Source organism: Nannobrachium achirus (genome assembly GCF_963921795.1).
Source record: "Nannobrachium achirus genome assembly, chromosome: 4".
NCBI classification, from domain to species: Eukaryota; Metazoa; Chordata; class Actinopteri; order Myctophiformes; family Myctophidae; genus Nannobrachium; species Nannobrachium achirus.
Window position 1 is genome coordinate 32,488,729 of NC_137813.1, and position 27,906 is coordinate 32,516,634.

Genomic DNA, 27,906 nt, shown 5'->3' on the forward strand with positions numbered 1-27,906 from the left:
GAGCATGCCCTGCTATAGAGGCTACCCATTCAAAAAAAAAGAAAAAAAAAAAGAAAAAGCACTGAACACGCAGGTCATACATAAGCTTGTAATAAAACCAATGATTGGTGGAGATCTGCACTCTACAGAGCAGTTTTGTAATGATTTCAATCATTTGGCTAGGGCCCCTCGTCTACTGTATAATTTAACTGAAATATTGTTCAGTGGCTGCTACATTCTAAATGTTTTTTTTTGTGTTGTCAAAACAAATTAATTCATCGGTTTATTTATATTATTATTTCGAATGAACTACTTATGAATGTAGTTTGAGATTTCTGACAAGAAACTGCATTAGGGTTTAAAAGAAGCCGAGAGGGAGCCCAGAGTGCTACAGTGTGTGACCCAGAGAGAACTCTGCCTGCCCTGTGAGTATTGGAACATCAAGTGGCACTCTGAACTGGAGGTCTATCACTGGGTAGGCCTATTACAGTAGGTGGTGTGTGTGTGTGTGTGTGTGTGTGTGTGTGTGTGTGTGTGTGTGTGTGTGGTTACTGGCCAACGTTTCATTTCCCCAGGGAGCCTGCTGGAGTGAGCCAACACAATGACAGATGTTGCCTTTGCGAGCTACTCTCCCTCTATGGTGCCCTTTTTAATGTCTGTCGTTTTATTGTTCACATAATCTGGTCAGGGCTATTTTTAGGTATTATTTTATTGGTCTTGTAGGCGCCTGCATCCTTGTATTCTGCTGGCCTTTTTAATTATAGAGGTTTAAATCCCTCTTCCTGTAACTAAGGGTTTTTATTGATTAAATGAACTTTGGTCTTTGGTTTGGTTGCTTGGGTGACATTGCTGGTCTTCCCCAGGAGGAAACAGAGCTCTAGACTCCTAACACAGGGCTATGAAGGCCATCAAATAAACAAGGACAACTGAATTAAACATGTAACATACATTTATTACAAATAAAAATAGAATTACAAAACTGTTGCGCAATCTGTACAAAAAGGAAACCTTTATCTAACAAATTCAACTAACCTAAACAAAACAAATCAACAATCAAAGGTCTCAACAAAGTTGGTCACAGTCATGGGCAGCTTATGACATAGGCAGTATCCCAACGTTTTTCAAAGACAAGCAAAGACAACGTTTAAAGGTTTGAATGAATGGTGAAGCTGGTTTGGTCTGAATGAGAGGACGAAGGAACCGATTCACGCTGCCGAAGCTGACAGTCCTCTCTACAGTAAAGTTAGTGACTGAGCTTTATAGTAGGCTAGATGGTGAGTGGGCCCCAGCCAATCCACTGCATAGACGCCATGAGGCTCATCAGAGCCGAACTATCTGTGGAGAGAACCAATTCCCCACAGCAGCTGGCAGTGGGTCCAGTGATCAACAGTCTAACATGAAGGCAGCTGTCAGTCCATTTGGTAATCAAGGCTTCACTCTCCAACTCTCATCAACTCTTCACATTCACAGGAAATACAGAATACCATTTATATTACATAAAATTGTCTTATGGGAGTGGAGTGTTATAATTTATTTATTGTATATTTTTCTCCCCTGACTCTCTTCTAGACCCTCCCCTCCATATGACACCAGTGGGGAGATCTCACATTTCATTGGCAGACCTGTGCCATCCTGCAGGCCGTGTATGACGTTCACACGAACGCCGTTCTCATCGATGAAGTGCCCCTTTGCGTTTAGAACCCAGCGGTGATGGAGAGACATGAGGGCGTGTCTGGCTGTTGTGGGTGTGTCCTTGCCATCCTGACTGTCTGCATTCTTGAGGGGAGAGAACTCGTCTTCTCTCAGCACCTCATACACCACAAATGTCTTGGCAAACTGGAAGCTGTCAAAGATAAACTTTTCCATTTTAATCCCGTTTGGCTTGTCTGGTTTAATTAGCCGTCCCTGCGTGTCCACATAGGGGATCTTCCTGATGGCTACGTGGTGCTGCAGCTTAGGTTCATGCCTCTGCACAATGTCTTTGAGGAAAGACAGAGTAAAGAAGTGATTGGCAGTGTTGCCAGCGTCGAACATCAGTCGCCCATCGGCGCAGCGCTTCTCGGCAGTTGCCAGGCTGATCTCACTGTACTCCACCACCTGGTAACGCCCATCCACCTTACAGACCACGCCCACTTCCTCTGTGGGGTTGGTCTTGTCTACTACCTTAACCCCACAGTCTGCGCCCTTCTGCACACAGAAACCAACAAAGGCTGGGTCGGCCACTTTGACCAGGATGTTGTCCACACAATACACATGGATATACTCAATCCCCCTGCGGTCCATGTCGTCGATGATGCCCTGGTTCCCCAGCACTCTGTACAAGCCGCCATTACCATCTGGTGCCATAGACAGCTTTCCTTTGCTCTCCAGAAGGATCTTTCCATTGAAGTCCATGGCTGGTTGCATGCCTTGCTGGAAGATGATGACATCGTCCTTGTTCAAGCCAAAATAGTTTTGGTGAGAGAAAAAGTCCTGGGTGGATTCCATAGTTCTGTCACTGGTCATGATGTACAGGGGAATACAACACTTAGTCTTGTGCTTCTGCTCAGCCAACTGCTGCAGCCTCAGAATGCGCTCAGCCTGGAGCTGGAAGAGGGTCTTGTGGGAGGGCAGACCCACGTCGTACATGCCCTTGGGATAAGAAACACCCAGCCTGGTTCCCTGGCCCCCAGCCAGGACCAAGGCAGAAACCTTATTCTTCGCAATGCAGTGCATACCCTGGGCCTCCCAGTGTTTGAGGCACCCTTTGTCTCGCGTTACACTGCCACGCACATCTCTGGGCACAGGTTCCATACAGGAGTCCAACTTATGCTTGTTGCCATTGGACATTCCCATGGCATTCTTGAAGAATCCGTTAATCTCTTGAAATTCTATTGCCTCCAGGTCAGTGGTCATGTTATGCTGCTCCTCTGGGCTAAGCTCATTCCAGAATTGCAGGAGGTGAGACTGGCCAGCCTCAGCCAGCCTGTGGGCTAGTTCTCCCCCAATGCTTGTGCCCATTATTAGACATAGACTGGGCTTTCCGATCTCTCTTCCAACTGTATTGTGAAGGTTAGCAAGTACTTGGAGGCTAGTCAGTCATCTACTATGACATCAGTACTATGATGTCAGTACCCATTTGTCAGAGAGTACTTGAAGGCTAGTATGCTGTATTAAATCAGTACAGGACGTCACTCATCTTCATATTTGGACAAGAGACAGAAAGTGCATGCATGCACACACAGATTGCTGGAATTGAATTGAACTCTAGATTACCTCTAGGGTTACGAGATATAAAATGTCTAAAAACACCCCATGTTTAACATACTGTATGTCACCTCTCAGACTTAGTAGATAAACTTCAGCACTTTCTACCTAGGTTACTTCATCATTGCTCCACCAGTACACTTACAGTAGATAGCAAGATTCCTGCAGAGCCACAATGTGAAAGGTCTTTAATAGGAACATTTCTATGACCCAGGGGGACATGGCTTTGACATCACACATTTTGGTAGTCTGTGTGCAGACTGCAGAGTGCATGCAAATTTGATTATGCATTTTTGAACTTTGGTCTTTGGTCTGGTTGCTTAGGTTGCCAACAATGCCAGTCATTTACGTGGAGCAAGATTCCTGCAGAGCCACACTGTGAAAAGTCTGGATATTTCAATGGGAACATTTCTATGACCATGGGGACAAAATGGCTTTCACGTCACAAATGTTGATACTGTGTGCAGAGTGCATGCAACATTTATTATGCATTTTGCATAATGTAGGTACAGTATGATTTTATGTGTAATTTTGCGGATGCCTTCCTACCTGTTGTTTGTTTTTTATTACTGACCATGATAATGACATGTTACTGACCATTATACTGATGTGACACTGACCATGATACTGACATTACTGACCGTGATACTGACTGATGCTGACCATGATACAGACATGATACCGACCATGATACTTGAAGATGATTGCTGATTTTCTTTTAATAAACTAATTTTTCAGAAAAAGAAACATTTTTAAAATGACTAATCCCAGTCCACACATTAAAACACGAGTATAACAATGCCAGTCATTTACATGAAGCAGCTTAGGAACCAATACAGCAGAGAAACAAACATATTGTAGGATAATATATATCAAACTTCGAAACGTTGTGATGTTTGATGAAAGTTTAACAGGCTTTGAATAGCTTGCAGTTGAGTCGAGGCAAAATGAAATCAGAGGTCCTTCCACTATTTGAAGGACCTAAGTTTGTATTTTAACTGTCAAACTGGTTTATAATGCCTCCATATCACACCAAGAAATACAATCATCTTTTTTCCCCTAGTAACGTTCAGTAGTGAGACTGTTAGCAATCTATCTTGCAGAATGATATCAAATCAAAATGATGACTTCTCAAAAGTCCAATGTATTTCTTAAACAAGGCAATTTAAGTGCAAAGTCAGACAAACAAGGACATTGTAATAAACACCCCAGCGATTATATACAGTATCATTAACAAACCATAAATACATTGCAAACTCTTTAGGGTTATTTTAACCGTGTGAACCCTAGTCTCCCTATTCTGGGTATGTCATAACAGCGAACATTCTGTTAAAATATGTGGCAAAAAATACTGATCTACAAACTGACGGCTCAGTGCGTTGTGACATGTTGTGAGCCTGTAGCATAGATTAATAATAATAATGATTGTTATGTATGTTTATTACTCTTTTCAGCAAAGACGTTTGGTATAGGGAAAAAAGGAGGGGGCCAAGTACAGATCCATGGAGACGCCGGTCAAGTATAGAGTTACAAATTGATAATGAACACTGACGACTTTACTGTGTATGTATGGGTGTCTGCTACAATATGGCTGTTGTTACACAAACTGTGTGAAAGCAACACATAGGCACTGTATGATAAATATATACAATGACTGTGTGAGACTGCACAGATACAAATGCAGTCTCACTACCAAATCTCTCTGGACCATTTTAGTGGCTCATTTTTATTTCAGGCCACTGAGTGCATATCTCTGACCATGTAATACAAACAAAGGATATTAGTAATATATTTTTTAATAAAGTTATTTGTTCTGTTTATGTAAAGCATCTTTGGGTATCAAGTCTATGTCTGATGTATTATTATCACTGTTCATAGGGATAGAAGCAGCAAACACTGAAAAAATGTAACCTCAAAAAAGCAGTTTGTGTGTGTGTGTGTGTGGGCACATGCACGCGTGTGTGTAAATGTTCTGTACAAGTTTCCGAGGGTGCACAAATGGGGCTTTTGATGCAGAATACAGACATTATGTCATAAACTAAGTTTCTCACAGTTCACCTAAACCTGTACTGCCATACCCATATACAGTATATAAGATCTTATAAATAAAGAACAAAGTTCCAAATCCAAACTACAGTAACACATTTGCATTATAATACATGCTCACACAGTGTCAAAACTGGCATCCATACAACATTGCAAGGCTTATTAAGGAGAAACGATTCCATCTATTTCTCCATTGGCAAATGTACTGATACAGTACAAGACAGTGAAATAACAGCAGTAGTAATAATATAAAAAAATATCCAATCCTCACAAATAGAGCGTTCTAATATAGTGTATCAAGCTATTATGAAACCTGTGTCTCTGTGTACAGTGTGTGTGTGTGTGTGTGTGTGTGTGTGTGTGTGTGTGTGTGTGTGTGTGTGTGTGTGTGTGTGTGTGTGTGTGTGAGTACAGTATGTGTGTGTGGAAAAGTTTGAAAACTATTGGTTTTCAATACTAGAAATAAATAAGAAATGTAAATGACAACATCCAATTCTTATTGTATTGTGACTTACAATTGTGAAGTTTAAATATACACGCATCCATCTGTGTATGATAATGTGATAAAGTAAGCGCTTTATTATTTATTGTATACTACATTCAAGAGCCTGAATATTCTAAAAAGTAAATGAAATAAGTAAAATTAAAATAAATTAATAAGACCTAACTTTTTACAGTGTTACACAGAAAAATTTAAAAATATTCAAGGTGAAATACAGTAATATCACCATTTGATATACACCATACATTTTTTCTCTCAACTTAAAAAGGTCCACACACCTGGAGCGTGATGAAAATAGTATCCGGTAATGCGTCAGCGAGTATTTCACATAAATCTATTGATTTGGTGATGTCTCATTCATATAAGCTTTTTATTGTCAGTGAAACATCAATCTTGTTTTGAAAAACGTCGCTGTCATTTTGTTGTATGTTGTGTGTGATGTACTCATGACACAAACAGCAGTTTAACCCATTTAGGCCTGGGATTATTGAATGCTTTAACAATTGAAAAATAGCAGATATACAAGCTCACAGCACGGCACCGAGTGCCACGCTGTGAGCTTGTAGATCTGCTATTTTTGAAAAGGTTGTGAAAATGTGTGCAAATCTTTGAATATATGTATTTTTAAAGCGAACGTTTGTAACTGGGTGGTCCCTGGAACTAAATATTTTGAGATGGGGGCCCATGGCCAAATAAATATGATTTTGGGGGTCCTTCACATGAAAAAGTTTGAGAACCACTGACATAGTAGTCTCTCAAGAACAGACCAACTGAGCTCCAGGACCTTTTCTTTGATGATGGCTAGCCAGATTGCTGACATAGAAACATAGGGTTTTTCAAAAAATCTTTGAAGGATTCAAAAGACACTTATAGAATCGGGTCAAAATTTTAATTTTCAAAATGTTTCAAAAATAGCAGATCTACAAGCTCTGTGAGCTTGTATATCTGCTATTTTTCAATACCGGTAGTTAAAGCATAAAAATAATGATACACAATATAGTGTACCCATTCTGAATGGGTTAAATGAATGTGCATTAACCACACAAAATACACACTCCCGGTGTGGAAAGGACTTTCTACGTGTCCCTGAGCTTTCCCGTACTGTGTTAAGCCTAATCTTCCATTAACTACAGTACAGTAGGTATTGTGAATGTGTTACCAGGTCAGCGCAAAATATGCCAAAACCACTTGAGTTGAAGACCCGGCTAGATCTGTGACTACTACGTGCGTTGGCTTGTAACAGTATCTAAAGATTTCTCTCTCTCTCTCCAATCTCTCTCTTAAATAAAGCTAGTATAAATATCTTGGGGTTTAGTGACTGCTGTGATGATATATAGGGGCGGCATAGCTCAGGGGTAGAGAAACCGTTTTTAGAGCACGAAGGGTTCCCGAAGGGTTCTCAGTTCGAATCCGGCCTCCCCCTGAGTTAATGTCGAAGGGTCCTTGAGCAAGACTCTGAACCCCTAATTGCTCCCGGTGAGTAGGTTGGTGCCTTGCATGGTTTCCTCCGCCACCGGTGTATGAATGTGTGTGTGAATGGGTGAATGTAATGCACAATCTATGTAAAACGCCTTGGATAAAAGCTCTATATAAATGCACCATTTACCATTTATACTGTATATGCTACAAAATGCTCACGTAAAGAGGCAACAGTAAGTTCATCTTTAGCCCCTATTTAGCCCCTTTTTCTAGAATAAATCATGAAGGGACACAGGTCCAAACCCAAGTCTTAGTCTGGCACACAAAATTACTACGCCACTACAAAAAATAAATTCCTTATGTAATGCACAATTATTGTTTTGCAAAGGGTTTCAAATGAGAACATACAGTGCAAACCTCTCTAATTGGAACCAAACTATGAGCAAAACTATGACAAATATCTACAGTAGCGTTAACAAATTACCACCACATTCGTTACCATGACTAAAGAAAAGATTCCCCAGGAGAAACACTGACATTGCTTTAGTAGTTGAAAGTAACAAGTGCATGTTCAGATTATATCAATATAGCCCTAATATAAGATGACACAATCTATACTGAACCTGGTGACTCAACACTACATCTGTTAAAAATAACAACATTTTAGTTTTAACTAGGTTCTACTTGCTTCACTTTTTAAATATATAGCTAGCTGTGACCTTGTAAACAATGATGCAGGGGCAAATGGCTCATTTAAAAAGTCATGGACATTTGTGTCTGAATCCCCATTGTACTGCCGAAATGATTAACACATATACAGTAGATATATATTGTAGATATAGTACCCGCCTAATAAGTGTTTGCGCAAAACTCAGCATATAAAATACAGTGCATACACGAGGAAGCGTGTCGACATTCAACATGCCAGGGTGCCTGAAGACACTATAAGGGTGCTTCAAAATCAAGCGATCAGCAGCAAAGTATTTGTTTGCACGTGCGTACAAGTATGCATGTGCTGTCCATGTGAATGCAAATGAGCATTGTGGTCTATAACAGTGGTTCTCAACCTTTTCAGGCCGCAACACCCAAAATAATCATATTATGACTGGGGACCCCTCCACCCTGACGAGCACTAAGAGTTGAGGCGTTACATTTTGTATAACACAGTTCTATTGTGAAAATAGCAGATCTACATGCTCAAACGCCTCGCGAGGCGTTGTGAGCATATAGATCTGCCTCTAATATTTGACAAAACATGTTTTTTTAATGTTTTAGAAGTATTAAAAAAGTCCTTAAATTGTCACTTTAAAAATAAGCACTTAAACTTTATTTTGGTTTGTTTACTGTTGAGTGAGAAAACAATGTGGCACATGAAGTTAATCATCTGGGGACCCCCCAAGATAATTTGGGGACCCCTCTGGGGGTCCAGACCCACAGGTTGAGAACCACTGGTCTATAAGCAGGAGTCCCAGTGGATCTGCAGGTCAGAACTGTCCAGGAAGTCAGCGGAGAAGACACTGGGGGGCGTTGGTGGTCCCAACGGGGCCAAGGCGCGGGTCTCCTCACCCCCTCTTCCCACCATGGTGAGGTCCAGCCAGTCCATACTGTCCAGCGTCTGTCCCCCAAAGCTCCCCACTCCGTCCGAGGCGTCGCTCACATCGTAGCCCAGGTCGTAGGTGTCCATGGGGGACGACGGGTGGTCCAGGATGCTGGGGGTGCTCAGCATCTGGCTGTGGAGGTCGTCGATTAATGTCATGGGGCCGCCAGGCTCCGCCCCCAGGAGAGGCTTGCCCGTGGTGCTTTCCAGGAAGTCCTCCAGGCGTCCCTTTCCTGAGTTCTTGAGGTGATCTTCTTCTTCTTCTTCTTCTGTGGCAGTTGGCGGGGGCTGCGGCTCCTGCTGTGGGAGGTCAGCTGGGGGTGAGGAGGGTGGAGACAGCACCAGCTGGAGGGGAGAGGGTGGAGGGGAGGAGTGGCAGGTGGAGCGGAAGCTGGGGTGGAAGCAAGCCAGGGAGGGGTCTGGAGCTGACTTGAAGGAGGAGGAGATTTCTGAGAGAAAAGACATTATTCATTATTTTTACACTACTACTACATACGGTACTAGTCAAATGCTAGTGAGGCTGGGGAAATACATTAACAGAACAGGATCAACATGTTATAGTCTCTTACCTCCAGTCTGAACCAGGATGTCAAAAAGGTCATCCATATGCTCAGCATTCTCCTGAAGTAGAGGCACAAACAGGTTTAAAACCTAGTCCACTCATTCACATCACACAGCAACATGCAAGACTTGACACAATAAAAATCACGGACATCACGATACATGACTTCATATCACCATAACAAAACATCATGTATTGCAATCATATTATGCAACAAGCTATGTACTGTAACATCATAATGTCAACACAGCAGTGGGAGAGCAAAGCCAGTGATCAGTGAGAGGACCACACCTTGTCATCAGGTGATGAGACAGCTGTCTTGATAGAAGCTGGAGACAGAGGACTGAACAACTCCTCCTGGTCCAAACCAGGACACAACTCCTCCTGAAGGAAAGGAAAGGACAGGTAAAAGGAAATGAATGAGAACAGAAAAACACAGTGACAGAGAAAATGTAAAGGATTAAAACATAAATATACTTTAAAGGATGATAGTGTTTAATGTATTTCACAGTACATTTCTACAGTGCCTGCTTAAAAAAGTAGAACAACCATGTAAGATGGCTATGGTTACACCACAATGTCTATTTACTACAATCAACTAGATCTATTTACATGTCTAGTTGAGATAATCCAGCCCCAGACTGTGTCAGTAACATCTAATGACAATGTATCTATGCCTGTCTATTTATGTTGTGTGGACAGGATGATAATGTCAAACTCACACTGAAGAGAAAATAAACAGTGTTATCTTTGGACAGCTTACCGTTTGAGAGGTAGGCGACAAGATGTCTTTCCCATTTCCCGTCTCCTCATCCAGGAAGAAAGGTTGCAGACTGGGCGGAGCTGAGAATGACTGACTAACCTCCTGTTGGGATTGTTCGGTTGGCACTTCAAGTCCCGCCTTCTGCACCTTCAATCAAACAATAAGTGGTAACTAACGGTAAGAGATCATAGTAAGGGAACAGTATTTGGAGAATATAGAACAGGTTGTCAAAAGAATCACAAAAGTGCAACAACAAAGAAATCACAAAAGGTTAATTTCCTGAAATAACATTAAGATGATTCGTTGTTTTTGTTTAATTGTTGTTATATTGAGCACACTTTGTATCTTACAGCAAAGTCCTGTTTGACATTCAAACACATAAATACTTAAATGTTTGTTTTTGGAGCTCAAAGGTCATAAAAAGGACATAAAACCCAAGGTTTAAGGGAGGGAAAGTATATTCCACCTTCATTTTCACCAAACCAACCTTTTTCTATTGCTATGACAAAAGCTATTGTGGCAAATGAAGACAAACAACAAAAGCAATGTGCATGAGCAACTCTCCCTCTGCTCTTAATCAAAATCAAAACCTGGCACTCTCAGTCTTTGCTGAAAGGGCCGTTCACCCTGGCACACCTGCACTGCAGAACAGAGTACATCTCAATTAGGAGCGATACAACATGGTCTTTGTTCCTGCTGTGTGAAAGACATAAATCATGGTAATGGAAGATGCCACCCGAGTAATTAGCGGAGTAATAACATTCACATCACAATACATTAGCCTACTGTCAACTGCTCTTATCAAGGATTGCTGTCAGTGTATTACAGAGCATACATCATTAATTTCCACTGTTATTGCACTCACTGGAGCAGTTCTCCTCGAATCGTCTTTATCCTCACTTTATGGAACATTAAGGCGCTGCTCTGTTATCACCAAGGGTATAAGGGCTCATTGACAAGTAGGAAGTTAGTTAGTTTGTGTTCTTTATGGGAGTCTGACGAGGTTCCATGAACTACGTAATGAGAGGTAAAAGACATCATGGGCTGAACTCCCACACTTGGTTCAAGTACTGTATGTGCCTTCCATCTACGGTATACATCATCACATGGGCTTTGAACTATATATCAAATTATACGAACATAGGATGTGTAGGCATACTGTAGATTAACAAGTATTTAGATGCAGATCGTGCCACTGCAAGGGGTAAATTACAATATGAACTTTTACAGCTTGCACAAAGACTTAGTTCTTCTTGCCATGTCTGCATGTCTGGAATGGATTCTGTCAGTAAACATTGACCCATCAAGTCTAATGATTCAACTCACCTTTCTGTTTTGCACTTTCTGAGTCTTGGTTGGCGTCCCCAGTTTTGAATGGGTATCAGCACTCGGCAACTGAGGAGAGCATTGGCTAGGCAGCTTGGTCGGAGTAGACTGCAGTCGCTAAAAATTAAATTGAAAATACTTTGTTGGAGACTGACACGTTTTTCTTTTTTTTGTATGCAATTCTGCAGACTACCGGGAGCATGCATACAAAGTTTGGTACTGATCAGTTCAGTGGTTTGCTAGATTTGTTACGGGCACGGACCTCTCGCAGAGCCACACTGAAGAAAACTACATTTGGGATGTCTGTCGCCTATGACATATCTATGACATAATATGTTTCAGCCCATTCAGAGCCCCAATGACTTCCATTAGAACATTTAGGTTAAATATTCTATAAAGTATAATACATGTGTGGCCTAAAAAGTGTGCTCCTCAGAGCACAATCAGCTCATGCATCCTGGTGGAGACAAAAAATGGTCTGCGCGATCAGCTCCAGGCACAAAGACACATAGACAGACAGACACACATCTCTTGTAGATGGCTCTCTGAGGGGCCACAGCGTAAACATGTATCTACAGTATATGAGCCACCTACCTGCAGCGTAATGTGATTGGTTACTTTGTTCTCAGGTGTTTCACTTGCTTGGTTCTCAGACATGTGATTGGTCAGTGCAATCAGGAAGTGGTTGCCATTACTATCTGTGACCAAGGTTGGGGTTGAGCCTGTCTTGAGCAGGTCCAATGGGAAGGATTGATTGAAGCCTGACTGTTGGTTGAGAATCAGCTGAGAAACCTGTAGAAGACCAGAGATGATTTTCGGAGGGATAATTTTATTCACAGCTCAAAATGGTCAAAGCATCCCATATGGTACTGTAAATCACCCCTGGGAGTGGCTTCAAAACAATACCTACCGGTAGTAATAATGCACTAATGAATTACTAATTAATTTACCAGGAGTTTTCCCATATTTTCAACTTATTTTGCATGTGACAGAAAAATCCAGAAGTTTGCTCTCTCTCCTTATTGCATAAAACATGGTCTTACTAGGAAAAAATAGGAAAATAGGATAATTGTTGTCCCACGATTCTGTAACCCATTTTTTCACCCAGTGCCAATTGCCTAAGCTATGTAATCCTGGGCTCTGCTCTCCCTCGCCACGCATGGGGAGACAACAGACTTCTATCAGGGATTTCCCCGGTATGGACGTAGCGTGTGGAAGGAACACGTCATTCCAACCAGTTCCTTTCTCCTCCATCAGGCGTCCCGGCTGGCTAGGGGGAGGCGTTATAGAGACCAGGATTACTGCATGTTTTTGTGAGGGTATCTACCCTTGGAGACACGGGGAGAACATGCAAACTCCACACAGAAAAGCCCTTTCGCCAACCCCACCTAGGGTGTGGGCGCTGATGACGCGGAGGAGAGAACACGCCCCCAGCACCCGCAGCGTCCTCCGGCGGGAATTTAACCCAGGACTTTCTAGCTCTGAGGCGACAGCGCTACCAACTGCACCACCGTGCATCACTATTCCTCTTTTAGCCTTTGACATTGATCGGGTAAAATGGTTTCTTAACCTCTGCACTAGGCCTGTCACGATTCACAATTCGATTTAAATAGATTTAATTGGGGGACGGTAAAAATCGATCTTTTAAAAAACGAATCGCGATTCGACCAACAGAGGGCGCACTCGAGTTAAACTTCATTCCTTCTTCAACGTCTCTGCGTGTTCAACGTCTAACGTCAGGCAGACGCAGCTGCAGCTACAGTAGGAAGGCTCACTCACTCACACAGCTGCCAGCATGCCTCCGTTGCAGCTGCAGAGCAGAGCTCCGTGATTTTGATTGACAAAGAGAGCAGTTAGTTGAGTGCTGTGTCATTACTTTGCTGCTACAGAGCATAGCACTAATCAGTGCTAAGGGCTAACAACAACAATGCTACGTACAGATGCATGTCTCTGCCACTGGTTACAATTTGGAAACAACGTTTCTAGTGAAAACAAGAATTGACACATTCAATATATAAGCAGGTGAAATGGTGTGTTAGAAAGTCAGGGACTTTGAACAGTCTATCCACAATGAGACACTAGGTCTTGACTTTGATGAATTATTGATTTTGAAAAGAGGGTAAGAGTTGTTGTTATGCCTTAGTTTGTGCCTGGCTTACAGTACAGTTGGCTTGCTATGTACCACAGAAAAAATGCATTCTTTGATACAGTATTGAAAAGAGGGTAAGAGTGTTGTTTAAAAAAAGAACAGGATTTGACATTTAAGAATTGATAAGTTTACACTATTCTGTCATTTGCTATTTGCTACTGTATAGAGGATAAGAGAACATCTAAAACATACAGGATTCCTTGTAAGAGAAGACAAGTGAACTGAAATGTAATTGTTGTTTTTTGTCATTTGATAGTTCTACTGTATTGAAAAGAGCATAAGAGAACAGTATTGTTAAAAGAAAAGAAAATACTGGAATTGTAAGAATTGTGGATTTCTCAGGGGTAATTTTTCTGGAAAATAAATTTGTGTTGAAAAAATCGTGACATCGTGAATCGTGAACCTTGAATCGTGATTCGAATCGTATCGTGAGTTGAGTAAATCGTGACAGGCCTACTCTGCACTACTGTAATATGTTTCTATCTCAGGTGGCATTATGACGCCAGGGGTCAACACTGACCTGTTGTTGTGAGTGTTGCTGTTGCTGGGCCTGCAGTTTCTGTTGCATCAGCAACTGCTGTTTCACCTGCAACAACTGCTGCTGCTTCAGCTGTGCCTTTGTCTGCACGTGGACTTGTTGCTGTGGTTGCTTTGGTTGTTGCTGTCTGGGCTGCTGCTGCTGCTGCTGTAGTTGTTTCACTTGTTGCTGCAACAGCAAAGTCTGCTGCTGCTTCAGCAGAATCTGCTGCTTCAGCTGCAACTGTTGTTGCTGCTGCTGCTGCTGGTGTTGCTGCTTGGACTGCTGCTGTGACTGCAACAGCTGCTGCTGCTGCTTGAGCTGCTGCTTGTGGGATTTCTTCTTCCTCTGCTGCGAGCGTTTCTGGAGGGTCTGGTGCTGGTTTTGCAGGTTGTGTTGGTTGTGAAACGTCTGGTTGTGGTTCTGCAGTTTCTGCTGGCGGTTCTGAAGGTTCAGCTGCTGCTGTAGCAACAGCGTCTCGATGGCGTGTTGCTGGGCCAACTGCAAGGCTGTCTGCTGCAGCCGCAGCTGCTGCTGCTGCAGTTGTGTTTGTGCGCTTGTGTGTTCCGTCACGGTCTGCAGCTGACTCTGCTCTTGCGTAGCCCGTGTTTGGGAGTCACGTGACGTCAGCAGATCCTCCTCCTCGTCCTCCTCCTCCATCTCCACAGCTTCCTGTTTGATGGTTACCTTGATGACGTCCGTCGGCAAGGCGATGGATGTCGGCGGGTGGGCAGGAGTAGCAGCAGCAGCAGCAGGAGGTGGAGGGGTAGGAGGAGAGAAGGATGGGGGACGGGCGGATGAGAAAAATGAGGGTGAGGATGGAGGGGCTTGGGAGATGTCGGGGGGTTCTTCCTTTATTTTCACCAGAGCCACAGGCTCAGCGACCACCGCTCCTTCTCCTCCACTGATTGCTCCTTTACCCCCTTTCTTCCCATGCTCCAGCTGTAGGCGGAGGGCCTCCACCAGCCTCTGTTTCTGCCTCAGCATCCGGGTCAGCTCCTCAATCTGCTTGTCTTTCTCCTGTAGCATCCTGTCTTTGTCCACGGCGGTGGAGAAGGAGGATGCGGTCAGAGGAGCCTGGCTGTGTTTGTGCAAAGAGGAGGCCTTTCTGCCGTAGAACTCACATGGCTGCTGCGTGCCAGGGGTGGAGGAATGAGGCTCATCTTTGATGGTGGTGGGGATGACCGAGAGCCGTGGGGTTGAAGATGGGCGGAGACTCAGCTGGGTCAGAGGTGAAGTCACCTGGAGCGGGGTTGCGTGAGGGAGGACAAAAGGGAGAGAGAGAGAGAGAGAGAGAGAGAGAGAGAGAGAGAGAGAGAGAGAGAGAAAGAGAGAGAGAGAGAGAGAAAGAGAGAGAGAGAGAGAGAGAGAGAGATGGATGAAGAGGAAGTGAGAGGCACAGAAATTGGGCAGTGGGGAATGGAGAGTTATTAAAAAGATGTTTCTTAGTTTTATAAAGAAGTAAAATGATGAATGCAGATGAAGTGATGATGAAGAGCGCATCCAAAAAGGTGAACAGAAAAAAGAAGAATAAAAAAATAATAAGTATGAATGCTTTGATGTTGAACATTAAAAAGGAAAAATAAAAACAGTGACAATGCACAAACATGAAATAGACATCTGAAGCTCAAAACTCGGGAGGCATCCAAAAATGGATCATCGCATCAGCAAAACAAAAAGTGAAACACAAAATATAGGTCAGAATCTGTCTTTAATTCCAACACGCCCTAACATGCTGAATCTGTTTTATAAATCCCTTGAATTACAACTTGATGGTTTCTAAGTGGATAAGCCTTTACTCTCACACACCCCGCTCCAAAGTGAAATGGAAAGTAGTGTAGGGTTATGTCACTGGGGGATTTGACTGGAAGAAATTAATATATTATACATCTTTTTTTACAGTTTGGGCATTTGCCAATGCCTTTACTCAGAATAGCTTGAACTAGAAATTGTGAGTGTGGTTGCCATTTTAGCCTTTCCCCTTTCACGTCAATGAGGCTACTGCCGAAGAGGAGGCACCATAAAGGTGACGTGGGCATAAGTCACCGACTTTACAGAGTAACCTTTAGCCAATGATGAGGCAGCAAAAACTGTGTTTAGCCAATGAGGAGGCTGCATAGTGGTGACATCACAGAGGATGCTGCCTCATTGGCTAAATGTTACTTTATAAACTCAGAACATAACAACTGCACTAATAGGCTTCACCAGTTAAACAGTAGAAATCACTGTTGGTGTTAATTGAACAATCGTGTAACTAATTGACAGAAAGTTTTAGTAACTGAATACTTGGTTTAGTCTCATGCAACTGTGTAAATGTGTTACATACAAATTCATCAAAATGTGAATGCATATCTTTGTTCTACATTATGAATTGAAAAGTCAATCACAATCAATTTCAAATTATTAATCAATGTTAAAAGCAATCAACATACGGTATGAATCGCTAATGAAAATGATTGTTATATTGTACACACCATTTCTCCAAAGGTGTTCCCATCCAGGCCTGTGTTTTGTGGGCTCACGGCAGTCGGTACAGAGCGGTCTGAGGGTGTGGGAGAGCCTGGCGGGGTGCTGCCAAAGGTCAGGAGTTGCTGCGGTGGCGCTGCAGGGGTGACAAATGATGTCACTGTGACACTGCCACCTGCATCATCTGCTGCTATGGCCATTCATAAAGACAGACGGAACATTAGATAAAATGATCTAATAGAACATTTACTCCATCTCACCATCCCAAGGCTCAGTTGAAAAAGGAAAATATTATTATAGGAGCGACATCTTTTCATGAATAGATAATTGGATGATTGCATATAATCACATACTTTAAAAAGCAATTGTTTTCCGCAGACAGTCTAATCTGTTAGAATTGCTCAATTGTGACAGAACGTCTCTCTGTGCCATAATAGACCATTCTCAGTGGGAGAAATAGATAAACGTGGAATTTAATTGAATTGCATTCATAAAATGTGTCTTAGTTACCTGCATGGTATAATTTAACTGACCTTAGTTTGTTTTTCTGTGTGTTTTTGTCGGTTTAGCACTGGGGTGTTTCTATAAACCACACGTTTGTTTTAATCAAAATCCACCAGCACACATTACAGATTGTTCTCTCACTTCTCAGTATTTCAAAGGTTTTATTATGTTTCCGCTTTGTTCTACTATTGTGTAATTATACTCTAAACCAGTGGTTCTCAAAGTGGATTCCAGGGACTCTGTTGGGTTCCTTTAGGGGGGTCTAAATGGACCCATACAAGTCTATAACTCTGACAGTGTACAAATGGAACGAAATAAACCCTAACGGGTTCATTTGGTTCCATTTGTACACTCTCAGAGACAGTGTTAAGGGGAGACCTTTGACATTTGAAAGTTTGAGAAACACTGCTCTAAACCATAAACTAAGCCTTAGTCATCCATTAAAAAAAACAGTTTCAATTCACCTGACAGGAGAGCCAGAGAGGTGTGGTGCTGATGGTGTTGTTGTGTTGTGTTGTTATTGTTATCATGGCTTTTGGGGAGGCCTCCTGCGCCTCCTGCCTCTGGCCCGGTGGCGCCCCCTGCTGTTGAAGAGGAAGTACCAACACCTCCTCCTCCTCCTCCTCCTGCGCCTCCGTTCAGCTCCTGGTAGGTCGTGAGTCTCTCGATGAGGTTGTTCTTGGTGCCAGACACGGGCAAGCTGCGCAACTTTAACTCTGCCTTCAGTTCAGCCACCTGACAGGAGAGAGAGAGAGAGAGAGAGAGAGAGAGAGAGAGAGAGAGAGAGAGAGAGAGAGAGAGAGAGAGAGAGAGAGGGAAACGATTGAAAACAGAGAAAGTCAAGACAAATGGACAACAATGGAGGAGGATAAATATAAGAGGAACATTGGAAAGGATGAGAGGAAAAGAGAGAACGGGGAGGCATAATGACAGGGTAATCCATCACTGTGTCAGGTCTGAGTACACCAGCCATTTTTCAGTGTCAACATTTTAGTAGTGGTGTTATTATTTTTTTCTTGGAAAAGTCAAGTCCTATCCACCAATTACTTCATAAACTCAGCAGCTTATAGTCAGCAGTCGCGAGAGTCTGTAGTCTGCTGCGCCATACTGATTAAATAACAATATGTGAAAGGTTTGTTAAGATCAAAAAAGGACACCAGAGACAGCAATGGGATGGGACGTTTGTATCAGTCACACGGAATTAGGTTCTAAGTCCAGAAATACATTTTTATCATTCCAGTTTGTCACTTAAGCCTCTTGTTTGAGGGTGGCATATTTTAATGCTTATCAGCAGCACAATTAGGGGGTTTGTAAGCAGGGGCGTCACAAGGAGGGGAAAAGTGGGACTGAGTTACTAGGGCCCAAGGTGGGAAAAGTGGGACTGAGTTACTAGGGCCCAAGGGGGGAAAGCGGGACTGAGTTACTAGGGCCCAAGGTGGGGAAAGTGGGACTGAGTTACTAGGGCCCAAGGTGGGGAAAGTGGGACTGAGTTACTAGGGCCCAAGGTGGGAAAAGTGGGACTGAGTTACTAGGGCCCAAGGTGGAGGGGGCTGGAATTATTTTATACTTCAACTATTGAAAAATAGCAGATATACAAGCTCACAGCGCTGCGAGCTTGTAGATCTGCTATTTTTGAAAAGGTGTGCAAACTTTGAATATATGTATCTTTTAAGGGAACATTTGTAACTAAAATTTGGCTTCTGGGCAGTCGCTGGAACTAAATATTTTGATATGGGGGTCCGTGGCCAAATACATATCATTTTGGGGGTCCTTCACATGAAAATATTTGAGCACCACTGACATATAAACATAGGTTTTTCAAAAAACCTTAGAAGGATTTGAAATATTCAAAGACTTTCACGATTTCTCAAAAATAGCAGATCTACCAGCTTGCAGCACCTTGTATATCTGCTATTTTTCAATAGTTAAAGTACCCAGGGCCCAGAATTTGGTGCGACACCCCTGTTTGTAAGTTTGACAGTTTGACACTCAGTAGCAGCATCAGTACAGCTGGTGCTAATGGATTAAAGAGGTGGCCCTAATTAAAAATAATAACCCTCCATCAGAACACTGGCTTTCATTGCATTTTACGTTGCCAACTTTGCCAACGTGTGTCCTATCCAGTCAACGTGGTTCTCCAAATAAACGGGAAGACGAATGTACAGTAATAATTGCTTGCTGGTTAAGATATAGCTGTCATCTATCTATAAATGCACAAACTCTCTCTCTGTGTGTGTGTGTGTGTGTGTGTGTGTGTGTGTGTGTGTGTGTGTCTGTGTCTGTGTCCTTGGGTTTCATGAAAGGTGCTATATAAAATAAAGTTATTATTATTATTATTCTGATCCTGTATCTGTCTGTCTGTGTCCCTTTTATGCCCATATGGAGATCCCTGATGATATCAATGCGACATCATATAGGACTGACCTCCAAGTGCTATGATAATGGTTACTGCATTAAGTACTCTGACAACAGGTACAATGAAGGACAACAGGTACTCTGACAACGGGGTGCAATGGTTATTACATAACTGGAGGGACATGCGTTCCCAAACGGCCATTGTTCCCAAAGAACATTGGCCTAGTAGTTAATCAAACTGTCAAGGTAATATTGCTGACACCCCCATATCAGGAAGGTCACATCCATGACGGTTTAGGCTCAAAGTACTTAGGAACAATGCTGGGTAGTTATCAGCCGAGTGCGCCAATATGCCGTCCTCAAACTAGAGGCCAAAGAGTCAGGTTACATCAAGGTGATAACAAAACCATGCATTTGGTTTGGGATCTGCCCACTGCGAAGGTCAACCAACCTTCATTTCATCCAGGTTGGGTGGCAGAAAGGTGGGTTTGGTCCCTGCTGTGGGGGCGGAGCTCTGGCGGCTCTGAGCGCTCTGATTGGAGGTTGCTGTGGACGGGGCGGCAGTGGGCTTGGCTGGGGAAGGGTCAGAGGTGGAGATGGAAGAGGATGAGGCAGGTCGCTGCTGATCTGTCTGGGATCTGTGGGAGAGAGAGGGAGAGAATGAGAGAACGAAGGGTAGATGAACGAGAGGTGGCCATGCACACCACTCATACACAGTGCATAATTAAGATTAAATGTAAGCAATGAATCATGCGAGCAACCAAAGAAGGCGAAAGCTACAGTCAAGTCAACACTATTTTAAATGGTATTAGCTTCAGAGATGGATCCAAAGATGGATTTGTTTAGTGCATTCTGATTAGTCTCTTCATGTTTGCTTCATGCCAGACCTTTCACATCAAAGTGAAGTGGAAACAGAAGACAGCTGAGACTTGCAGTTCTGACTAGCTGTAATAACACTGCCTCCACTGCATTCCCACGGGGGAAAATATTGACAAATAATTCTTTGACTTTGATGAGGAGAAGCGGGTTGTGTGCAGTTTGCCGACAATTAATACACACTTACAGAGAGGACCACACGCTAACAAACCAGATGCTCTCCAGACAACCCATAAACACATAAAAACCTGTTGTATGTCATACATTTCCCCCTGGATTCTCACATTATGTGACCCCGTTCTGGGGTTTGACAGAAGTTTGACTGTCAGTCAAGGTTTAAAGGACTTTTTTTTCCTATTGATTACTCATGCCATGGAGACTTGAGTTCAATAATATTCTTAGTTTTTTGTCGTATTCCTAAGACAAAACCTTGATTATAATAAACTTACCCTGACGGTTTCCCCATCCAGTGCCATGCATTTGGGTCCCCATCCAGGGCCATGCATTTGGGTCCCCATCCAGAATCAATTTACTATAATCACATTTTTGTCTTAGGAATGCGACAAATACAAAAAAATATATGACATGAGTAATCAATAGGAAAAAAAAGAAAAAACATTTGGGGATGAACTACTCCTTTAAGTGAACTACTCCTTTAAGTGAGAGACTAACTTGGATGGTGCAGGCAGGATGGTGTGGTAGTTGTAGTGCTGCTTTTGCTGGTTGAGGATCTGCAGCTGCAGGAAGAGCTGCTGTTGCTGAAGGATCTTGGCGTAGGAGGAGTCCAACGGGGGAGGAGGCTCCTTATCCCCCTTCTGGTCTGGAGGGATGTACTGGTGGTACTTCAACTTCTTTATCTATGCACAGAGAACATAACAGATATACTGTATGTGGTACATGGCATGGCAGGGTACGGCATAAACACCATACCAGTGGTGTGTTCTAGACTTTTTTTGAGGGCATACTTTAATCTATGATCCGCGGCTATTCGTGTGGCCAGGGCAGACGCCAGTGCATAATGCCTATCAAATACGCTACTTTGAAAGGTTCACAAGGGCAGACGCTATTCATATTTTACGTTACAGGTAGAACACAGCACTGCACCATCTTATATATACATTCCTCCTATTGCCGCATCCCACTTCCAAGCCCATTCACGCCCCCTTTACATCGACTTCAACTCATAGGTAGTCGTCTAGGACGTAAGGGATACCACCCCTAACGCTATCATTCGCCCCCCGTCGCCATGGTGACAGCCCTCCATTGGCTCATTCCCAGCTATGGGACCGGCGGATCCAATTTCAACAGAGGGGGGCGTAGCCACACACACACACACACACACGCACACACACACGCACGCACACACACACACACACACACACACACACACACACACACACAGCCCCTAGAGAGCGCAGCCCCTCCGAGAGTGCAGAAGTGCGCGTGGAGAGAGAGAGAGAGAGAAAGAGAGAGACAGAGAGAGAGAGAGGCACGTGCCCCTCACAGGCACAGTCAGTGAGGGGAGGATGGGGGGGTGGAGAGTAGAGAGAGTAGAGAGAGTGAGCGGAGGGCAGTGTATCGAATTACAACAGAGGGAGGTGTGTCGTGTTTTCCACCGAACGTGAAGCCAGTTACACAACATTTGGTTACCCGTCGAATTATGTTCCACCTCTGCCTGGATCCTGCTATGCATTCACAGAGCTTTTCCTGTTAACAACGTGGCGAGGGGGGATAGACAGGAGCGCCGCTTGCGGCGCGACTTTCTAGTACTATACAACAGTGGTTCTCAACCTTTTCAGGCTGTGACCCCAAAATAATCATATTTTAACTGGGAACTCCCCCCACCCTGACAAGCACTAAGATTTGAGTCATTACATTTTGAATAACACGGTTCTATTGTGAAAATAGCGAGGCGTTGTGAGCATGTAGATCTGCTATTTTCACAATTTCTGTCTCTAATATTATTCAACATATTCAACCTTTTTTTTTCTCTTTACTGATTACCGGTATATTGTTTTTTTCTAGATTGATATTCATATGCGTTTGTTATATTGTTGTTGATGTTCTGACATATTATCTTGTTTATTATAGTGATGTATTATCTGCTTATTGTAAGTCGCTTTGGATTAAAAGTGTCTGCTAAATGCCTAAACTGTAAACTGTAAACTGTCATGACTACATCCAGATCCAACATGTACAAGACAAGTAGAGAGAGCAGCAGAGCTCTGTGTTTCACCAAATTTGTCCCATCCCAATTGATCCACTCATCATCACTTCATATGATTAAGCTACAAAAGATCAAGTTGCGAATTTCCAACAGTCTCAGTGAGGAAAAGGGAAGGGGAAGGTCCTATACAGTCTAGTACAAGAGGCTGTGATTCCAAAGCATCATTATTCAGCACCTGACCAACTTAATACATCTTATGCCTGAGGAAATCTCAACTGCTCCTGTGTTCGAGCACCAGTGACAACCCTAGCACCACCGCCCTCCTCCTCACTCTGTCGGATATGGACTCCTCTATCTGCAGCAGCTTGAAGGCTCAGCCCAGGTACCTGAGCCTGAGTCTCCTACTATTGGAGCCAGCTCCTCCCTCTAGTAAACCATTCCTGTCCGGGCTCACTGTCTCCCCACATTCGATCTCAAATCCTATATTAATTTGGCTTCACTTTCTGCTACTGCCCAACTCTGAATATGATTTAAGAAAAAAAAATGTGATAGGTAATGTTCCACTTCTCTGATCATCGCCTGCACGTCACCTGGGTATATGTGAATTTGTCACAGCATTTGTAAAGAGACATCTTATGTGACATTCATCCAGATTGCAGGTAGCTCCAATACTGTAATTCATACATTTTGAGCGCCGAATCACCGCATATCATAGCTGTCCTATAATGGCTGCTCCAATACCAGCAAGCCTTCCAAGTCATATAGTGCTACCAGACAGAGAGTGTGTGAGCCTCCTCCACACATTACAGTATGTCATGTCTTTATCTATTCAGTGTGTAATTGTCTGTTCCATTCCCTGCCCTCAGGTTCTCTGCTCCTTTATCAGGCCCTTCCAGTCATCAGGTGATTTTTGGGGTGGGAGCCTCCCCATCGAATGGCAGCTGATTTCAGTTCTAGGCTTGTCACGATACTGGATTTCTAACTTCGATACGATATTTTGAAACATTTCGATACTCGATACCATTTTCGATACCACGCAACCAAAGCGATTTCAGTGCAAAAATGTTTATTTTTATTTAAAGAAAAATACAGAACGTCTTGAGGTAGATGGTAGTGCACTTTTTAAAGGCCTGCCTTTGATTTTTTCACATTCTAAGTACAAATAGGCCTTTAAAATAACTAGGAATAAGCCAAAGTAGGAAGGACACACATAAAATTAATGTTGGTGTAAACCAACGAGAGAGGTAAAAACTGATCGATATTATCGATAATATCGATATTATCGATATTATCGATATTATTGAAACGATGGAAAAGTCATTTTGAAAATCGATACTATATTCAAAATCGATACTTTTCGATAAATCGATATTTTTGACAACACTATTCAGTTCAAGCACCCATCGTTCATGAGGCCTGTGGCCCCGTGCCAAGGAGAAGTATTTAATTTAATTCAAGTCATTTAAACTCTTGAATAAACATTTACTTTTGCATCCAAACTAGTGAAGTATCCGTTCATTTTAAATACAATAAAATGCAGACACCCTGGCACCATCCAACAGGTACACTTCATACTAACGTCACACTGGCAAGAAATGCTCACCTTAGGTTTGCTGTCTTTGGGTTTTTTAGGTCTCTGAGCTGAGCGGTCAGAGTTTGTCTTGGGCTGGGACTGGAGAGAAGAGAGGAAGGACAATGAGACCACATGTAGACTGCAATATTATTGATCATCAAGCTCAGCTTCCTAATTAGAAATATATGTCCATTGTTTGGTTTTGACTGCAGCTGATGTCACTCACCTTCACGGTCGCCGAAGTGGCAGTCCTCTGACCACCTGGCGCAGCCGTCCCATTGGTCAGCTTCTGGGAGGGCGGGGATCCAGAGACAGGTGGGAGAGGAGGAGCCGGGGGTGGCGCCTGATTGAGAAACTGGTAAAGAAAGAGTAGGGCTGTCACGATATGACATTTTACATGACGATTAATTGTCGCTCAAACAATTGCGATTTATGATTTAATTGTCTTTTTTGTCGTTGACAATTACATTTTTGTTTGGCTTGTAGGCTCTGACGTTGCACATGGCAGAAATGACACATAACCTAAATATAATAAATTACTGACATATCTGACAACTTACTTAAAGGAGCTATAGTCAACTTTTTCTTGAAAAACGGATGCTAAAATAAAAATAATGTTTCGAAAATATTTTATAAAAAAATAAGCTTCATATATGTGTTTCAATTAAAAAATGACCACAAAAAGCGGAAAAATAATGATAAAATAATCATTTTGGCCCTTTGTTTACATTTACAGGGCCCGTAAATGTAAACAAAGGGCCAAAATTATTATTTTATCATTATTTTTCCGCTTTTTGTGGTCATTTTTTAATTGAAACACATATATGAAGCTTATTTTTTTATAAAATATTTTCGAAACATTATTTTTATTTTAGCATCCGTTTTTCAGGAAAAAGTCGACTATAGCTCCTTTAAAAAAGAACATTGATAGTGGAAATAGCGATCTACGGCTATTTCCACTATTTTTTTTTAAATGTTTGAAAATATTTCAACATTAAAACGACTATGGCGATTATGACAAAATAATTGCAATTATGTCAAATAATTGCGATTATTCCAAATAACTGCGATTATGTCAAATAATTGCGATTAGACGATTATGTAATAATTGTGACAGGCCTACGAAAGCGCATTATGGTGAGTAATGATTACTGGTCCAAATGTACTGTTTCAGAACTAGAACCATGAAGAGACTAGAGAGACACTAGAAAATAGGATTCTTCAACACTGGTCCTCTAGGCACTCTGAGGTCTCAACAGCTTTATATCTTACGGGGAAGCTTAACTAATTACAATATTATTACTGTTGTTTTCAATCCAAGTCAATTTCATGCCCCATTGGTTAATTATATAAATGTTATATATGAAAATAAACTGAGTTGAGGACCTCGGGTATAGATTCTAGCATGTTAAACAGTTTGGTGAACCTACTGAAGCAAAAATGTTTAACCCAAGACCAAATAGAAATTGAAGATTCTTTGTTGCTATAATTATATATTATACAAGTATACAAGAAAGAGTAAAACACTCGGGGTCGAAGAATATAGGACCTGTGGCATTCAATCGTCAGAGTAAAATCTTGTTTGAGTGCTGCAAGTGGGTCCACTTTTGGATGACACAATTCAACAACAGCCTATGCCAAAGCTCAATGCCCATGTGCAATTTCGGATTAATCGGCCAACTAATGAAAGAGAAAAACAACATGCCGACAGACAGAAGGACAGAGTGTTCAAAATTTTGCAATGTGCACTGTCAGGATGGACGTATTCAAACGCGATCTCAAAATCATGCTTCATTATACTGTAAAACAGCAATCTGTTAGCCTAGCACTACCTGGGTACTACTGTGAACTGCTGTTCACAGTAGTACCTGGCAGGGACGTGCAGAGAATGTTGGAGAGGCAGGGGCTGACATTTCTAAAAGGGCATTTTGTTGAAAATGTTGAGCGCGACGCGTTGGAGCTTGGAGGTCGGCTATTTTCGGTGCTTGATACCACACTGAACTAAGCATATCAAGTCAATAATGGAGATGTGGATACGGCATGGATTTCTACAGAGAGGGCAATTCTTTCAACATAAGATGCTGCATTCAAGTTCAAGAGAGTTTGGACAAGACAATTTTCTCTTGAATGCTGCCTTCAGGTATGGCATGGAAAGAAGGCATTTGCATTTCTTTCACCATAGTAAAAGCTGCATTCATGGTCTGGAGAGGGCACTTTTTACAGGATAAAAGAGCAGGGGCTCAATGTGCTACCTGGGTAGGGGAGGGGACACTGTTCCCTGCCTGGGTGTCTGTAGGAGAGGGCAGAGAGCCCAGGTCCAGAGGAGACTCCTGGCACAGAGGCTGCTCCGGGGACAAGCTGTCGTTACTGTCCTCGTCGAATGATGAATTTTCACCTGAACCCTTTGGGAAGTCTGTTTCTGAGAAAGAGAGAGCGAGAGGGGAGAGAAGAGGTGGAGGATGAGATGGTGGTTGAGAGGGATGAGAATAGGAGAGAAGGATTGGATGATGGAGGCATACGAGAACAGAATAAAACGTCTAGTTAGAAAACATTTAATCCACATTCAACACCCGGTCTAAACTGGGAGCGGCTGACCTTTGAGTGTGTGTGTGTGTGTGTGTGTGTGTGTGTGTGTGTGTGTGTGTGCGTGCGTGCGTGTGTGTGTGTGTGTGTGTGTGGAGGGGGGGCCCTGCAGTGTCTGATCAGTGCCTGCTCAGCCTGTGTGCATCCCAGACTCACCATGAGCTTTATCGCCTGTGTTGATGAGCGTTAAGCCAACGCGTTCCTCCCTGAAGTTAATCTGCCTGCCGCGGCGCAAAATTAGCCACCTGCCAGTGTGACTGTGTTCATCCCTACCATGTCAGCCAGCACTATCACTGCTTCTCCTCTCCACAGGTGTCAGAACATATATAGTATAGTGCATCCACTGTCTGGCTGTGTGCATCACTACTACGCATGATGTCGACAGATAAGACCAGGCGGCGCGCCGTTCACCTGTGTCTGCAAACAGACTGTCTGTGTGATGACGGCTGCTGCAGAGATATAACATACCTGCCTGCCAAAAACTGCAGTGTGTCTGCATGTGATGCGTGAGTGTGTGTGTGTGTGTGTGTGTGTGTGTGTGTGTGTGTTAATCAGTAACAGAAGCTGGTGTGTCGATGCTGGACAGAAATCATCAACAGCAGGGGGCGATTAAGAGACAACATGGGTCTGATTAAACCCTCTGTTCTTATTGAAATGGAACTGAGTTGCAACTGTACTTGGTACGCTCCTTTTCCCCTCTACACCATGTCTATACGCCACAAATGACGCTTCGCGCCGCATTGCGTGCTTGTAGATCGGCTGTTTTCACTACTTCTTCATTATTATTTATTCATGGAATTATTATTATTTATTCATGGAATTTCTTAGAATTACTTTGTTTGCTTGTTTGTTTTGAAATGTATATATATTTTTTTTTAAATGATAAATATATATTTTTTTAAATCTAGGAAAAGTCATGACCCATAAAAATTGGTCCGTGACCCACAAATAGCTCCCAACCCACTGTTTGGGAAACAGTATAATACATGATCTTGCACAACTTCTATCCAGAGTGTGCCCGTGTGTGTGTGTGTGTGTGTGTGTGTGTGTGTGTGTGTGTGTGTGTGTGTGTGTGTGTGTGTGTGTGTGTGCGCGCGCGCATGTGTGTACACACCCGTAGGCATGCCTGTGCATGCCTGCTCTATGTAATTCCTGTGTTCTCCGTGGACCCCGTGGCAGTAATGTGATTGTTGTTATTGTGTTCCACCTCTGGAGACAGATAATCTACTGACAGAGTTGATTGAATCTCAGTGTTGGGTCCTGCACACATCAATCA

At 42.8% G+C, this 27,906-nt stretch overlaps 2 protein-coding genes across 2 annotated transcripts in view; both read right to left on the reverse strand.

The window, feature by feature from the left end:
• Positions 1-1,509: 1,509 nt before the first annotated feature.
• On the reverse strand, positions 1,510-2,979 carry LOC308282830 (UDP-N-acetylhexosamine pyrophosphorylase-like; the record flags this gene model as incomplete). The annotated part of the gene is made up of 1 exon (XM_080723215.1): positions 1,510-2,979. One exon carries the CDS (start codon positions 2,977-2,979, stop codon positions 1,510-1,512), a length of 1,470 nt encoding a protein of 489 aa, XP_080579341.1.
• Positions 2,980-6,732: 3,753 nt separating this feature from the next.
• The window catches only part of LOC308282831 (myocardin-related transcription factor A-like), a 63,813-nt gene continuing 42,639 nt past the window's right edge, over positions 6,733-27,906 (reverse strand). The window contains exons 7-20 of the mRNA XM_080723216.1: positions 26,300-26,466; positions 24,274-24,402; positions 24,078-24,146; positions 20,980-21,164; positions 19,883-20,069; positions 17,541-17,811; positions 16,581-16,708; positions 14,110-15,348; positions 12,035-12,232; positions 11,441-11,557; positions 10,115-10,261; positions 9,643-9,735; positions 9,359-9,410; positions 6,733-9,238 (exon numbers count right to left, since the gene is read on the reverse strand). Coding sequence (XP_080579342.1) covers positions 8,646-9,238; positions 9,359-9,410; positions 9,643-9,735; positions 10,115-10,261; positions 11,441-11,557; positions 12,035-12,232; positions 14,110-15,348; positions 16,581-16,708; positions 17,541-17,811; positions 19,883-20,069; positions 20,980-21,164; positions 24,078-24,146; positions 24,274-24,402; positions 26,300-26,466 — 3,575 coding nt within the window. The 3' untranslated portion in view covers positions 6,733-8,645. The remainder of the gene's footprint in view (positions 9,239-9,358; positions 9,411-9,642; positions 9,736-10,114; positions 10,262-11,440; positions 11,558-12,034; positions 12,233-14,109; positions 15,349-16,580; positions 16,709-17,540; positions 17,812-19,882; positions 20,070-20,979; positions 21,165-24,077; positions 24,147-24,273; positions 24,403-26,299; positions 26,467-27,906) is intronic.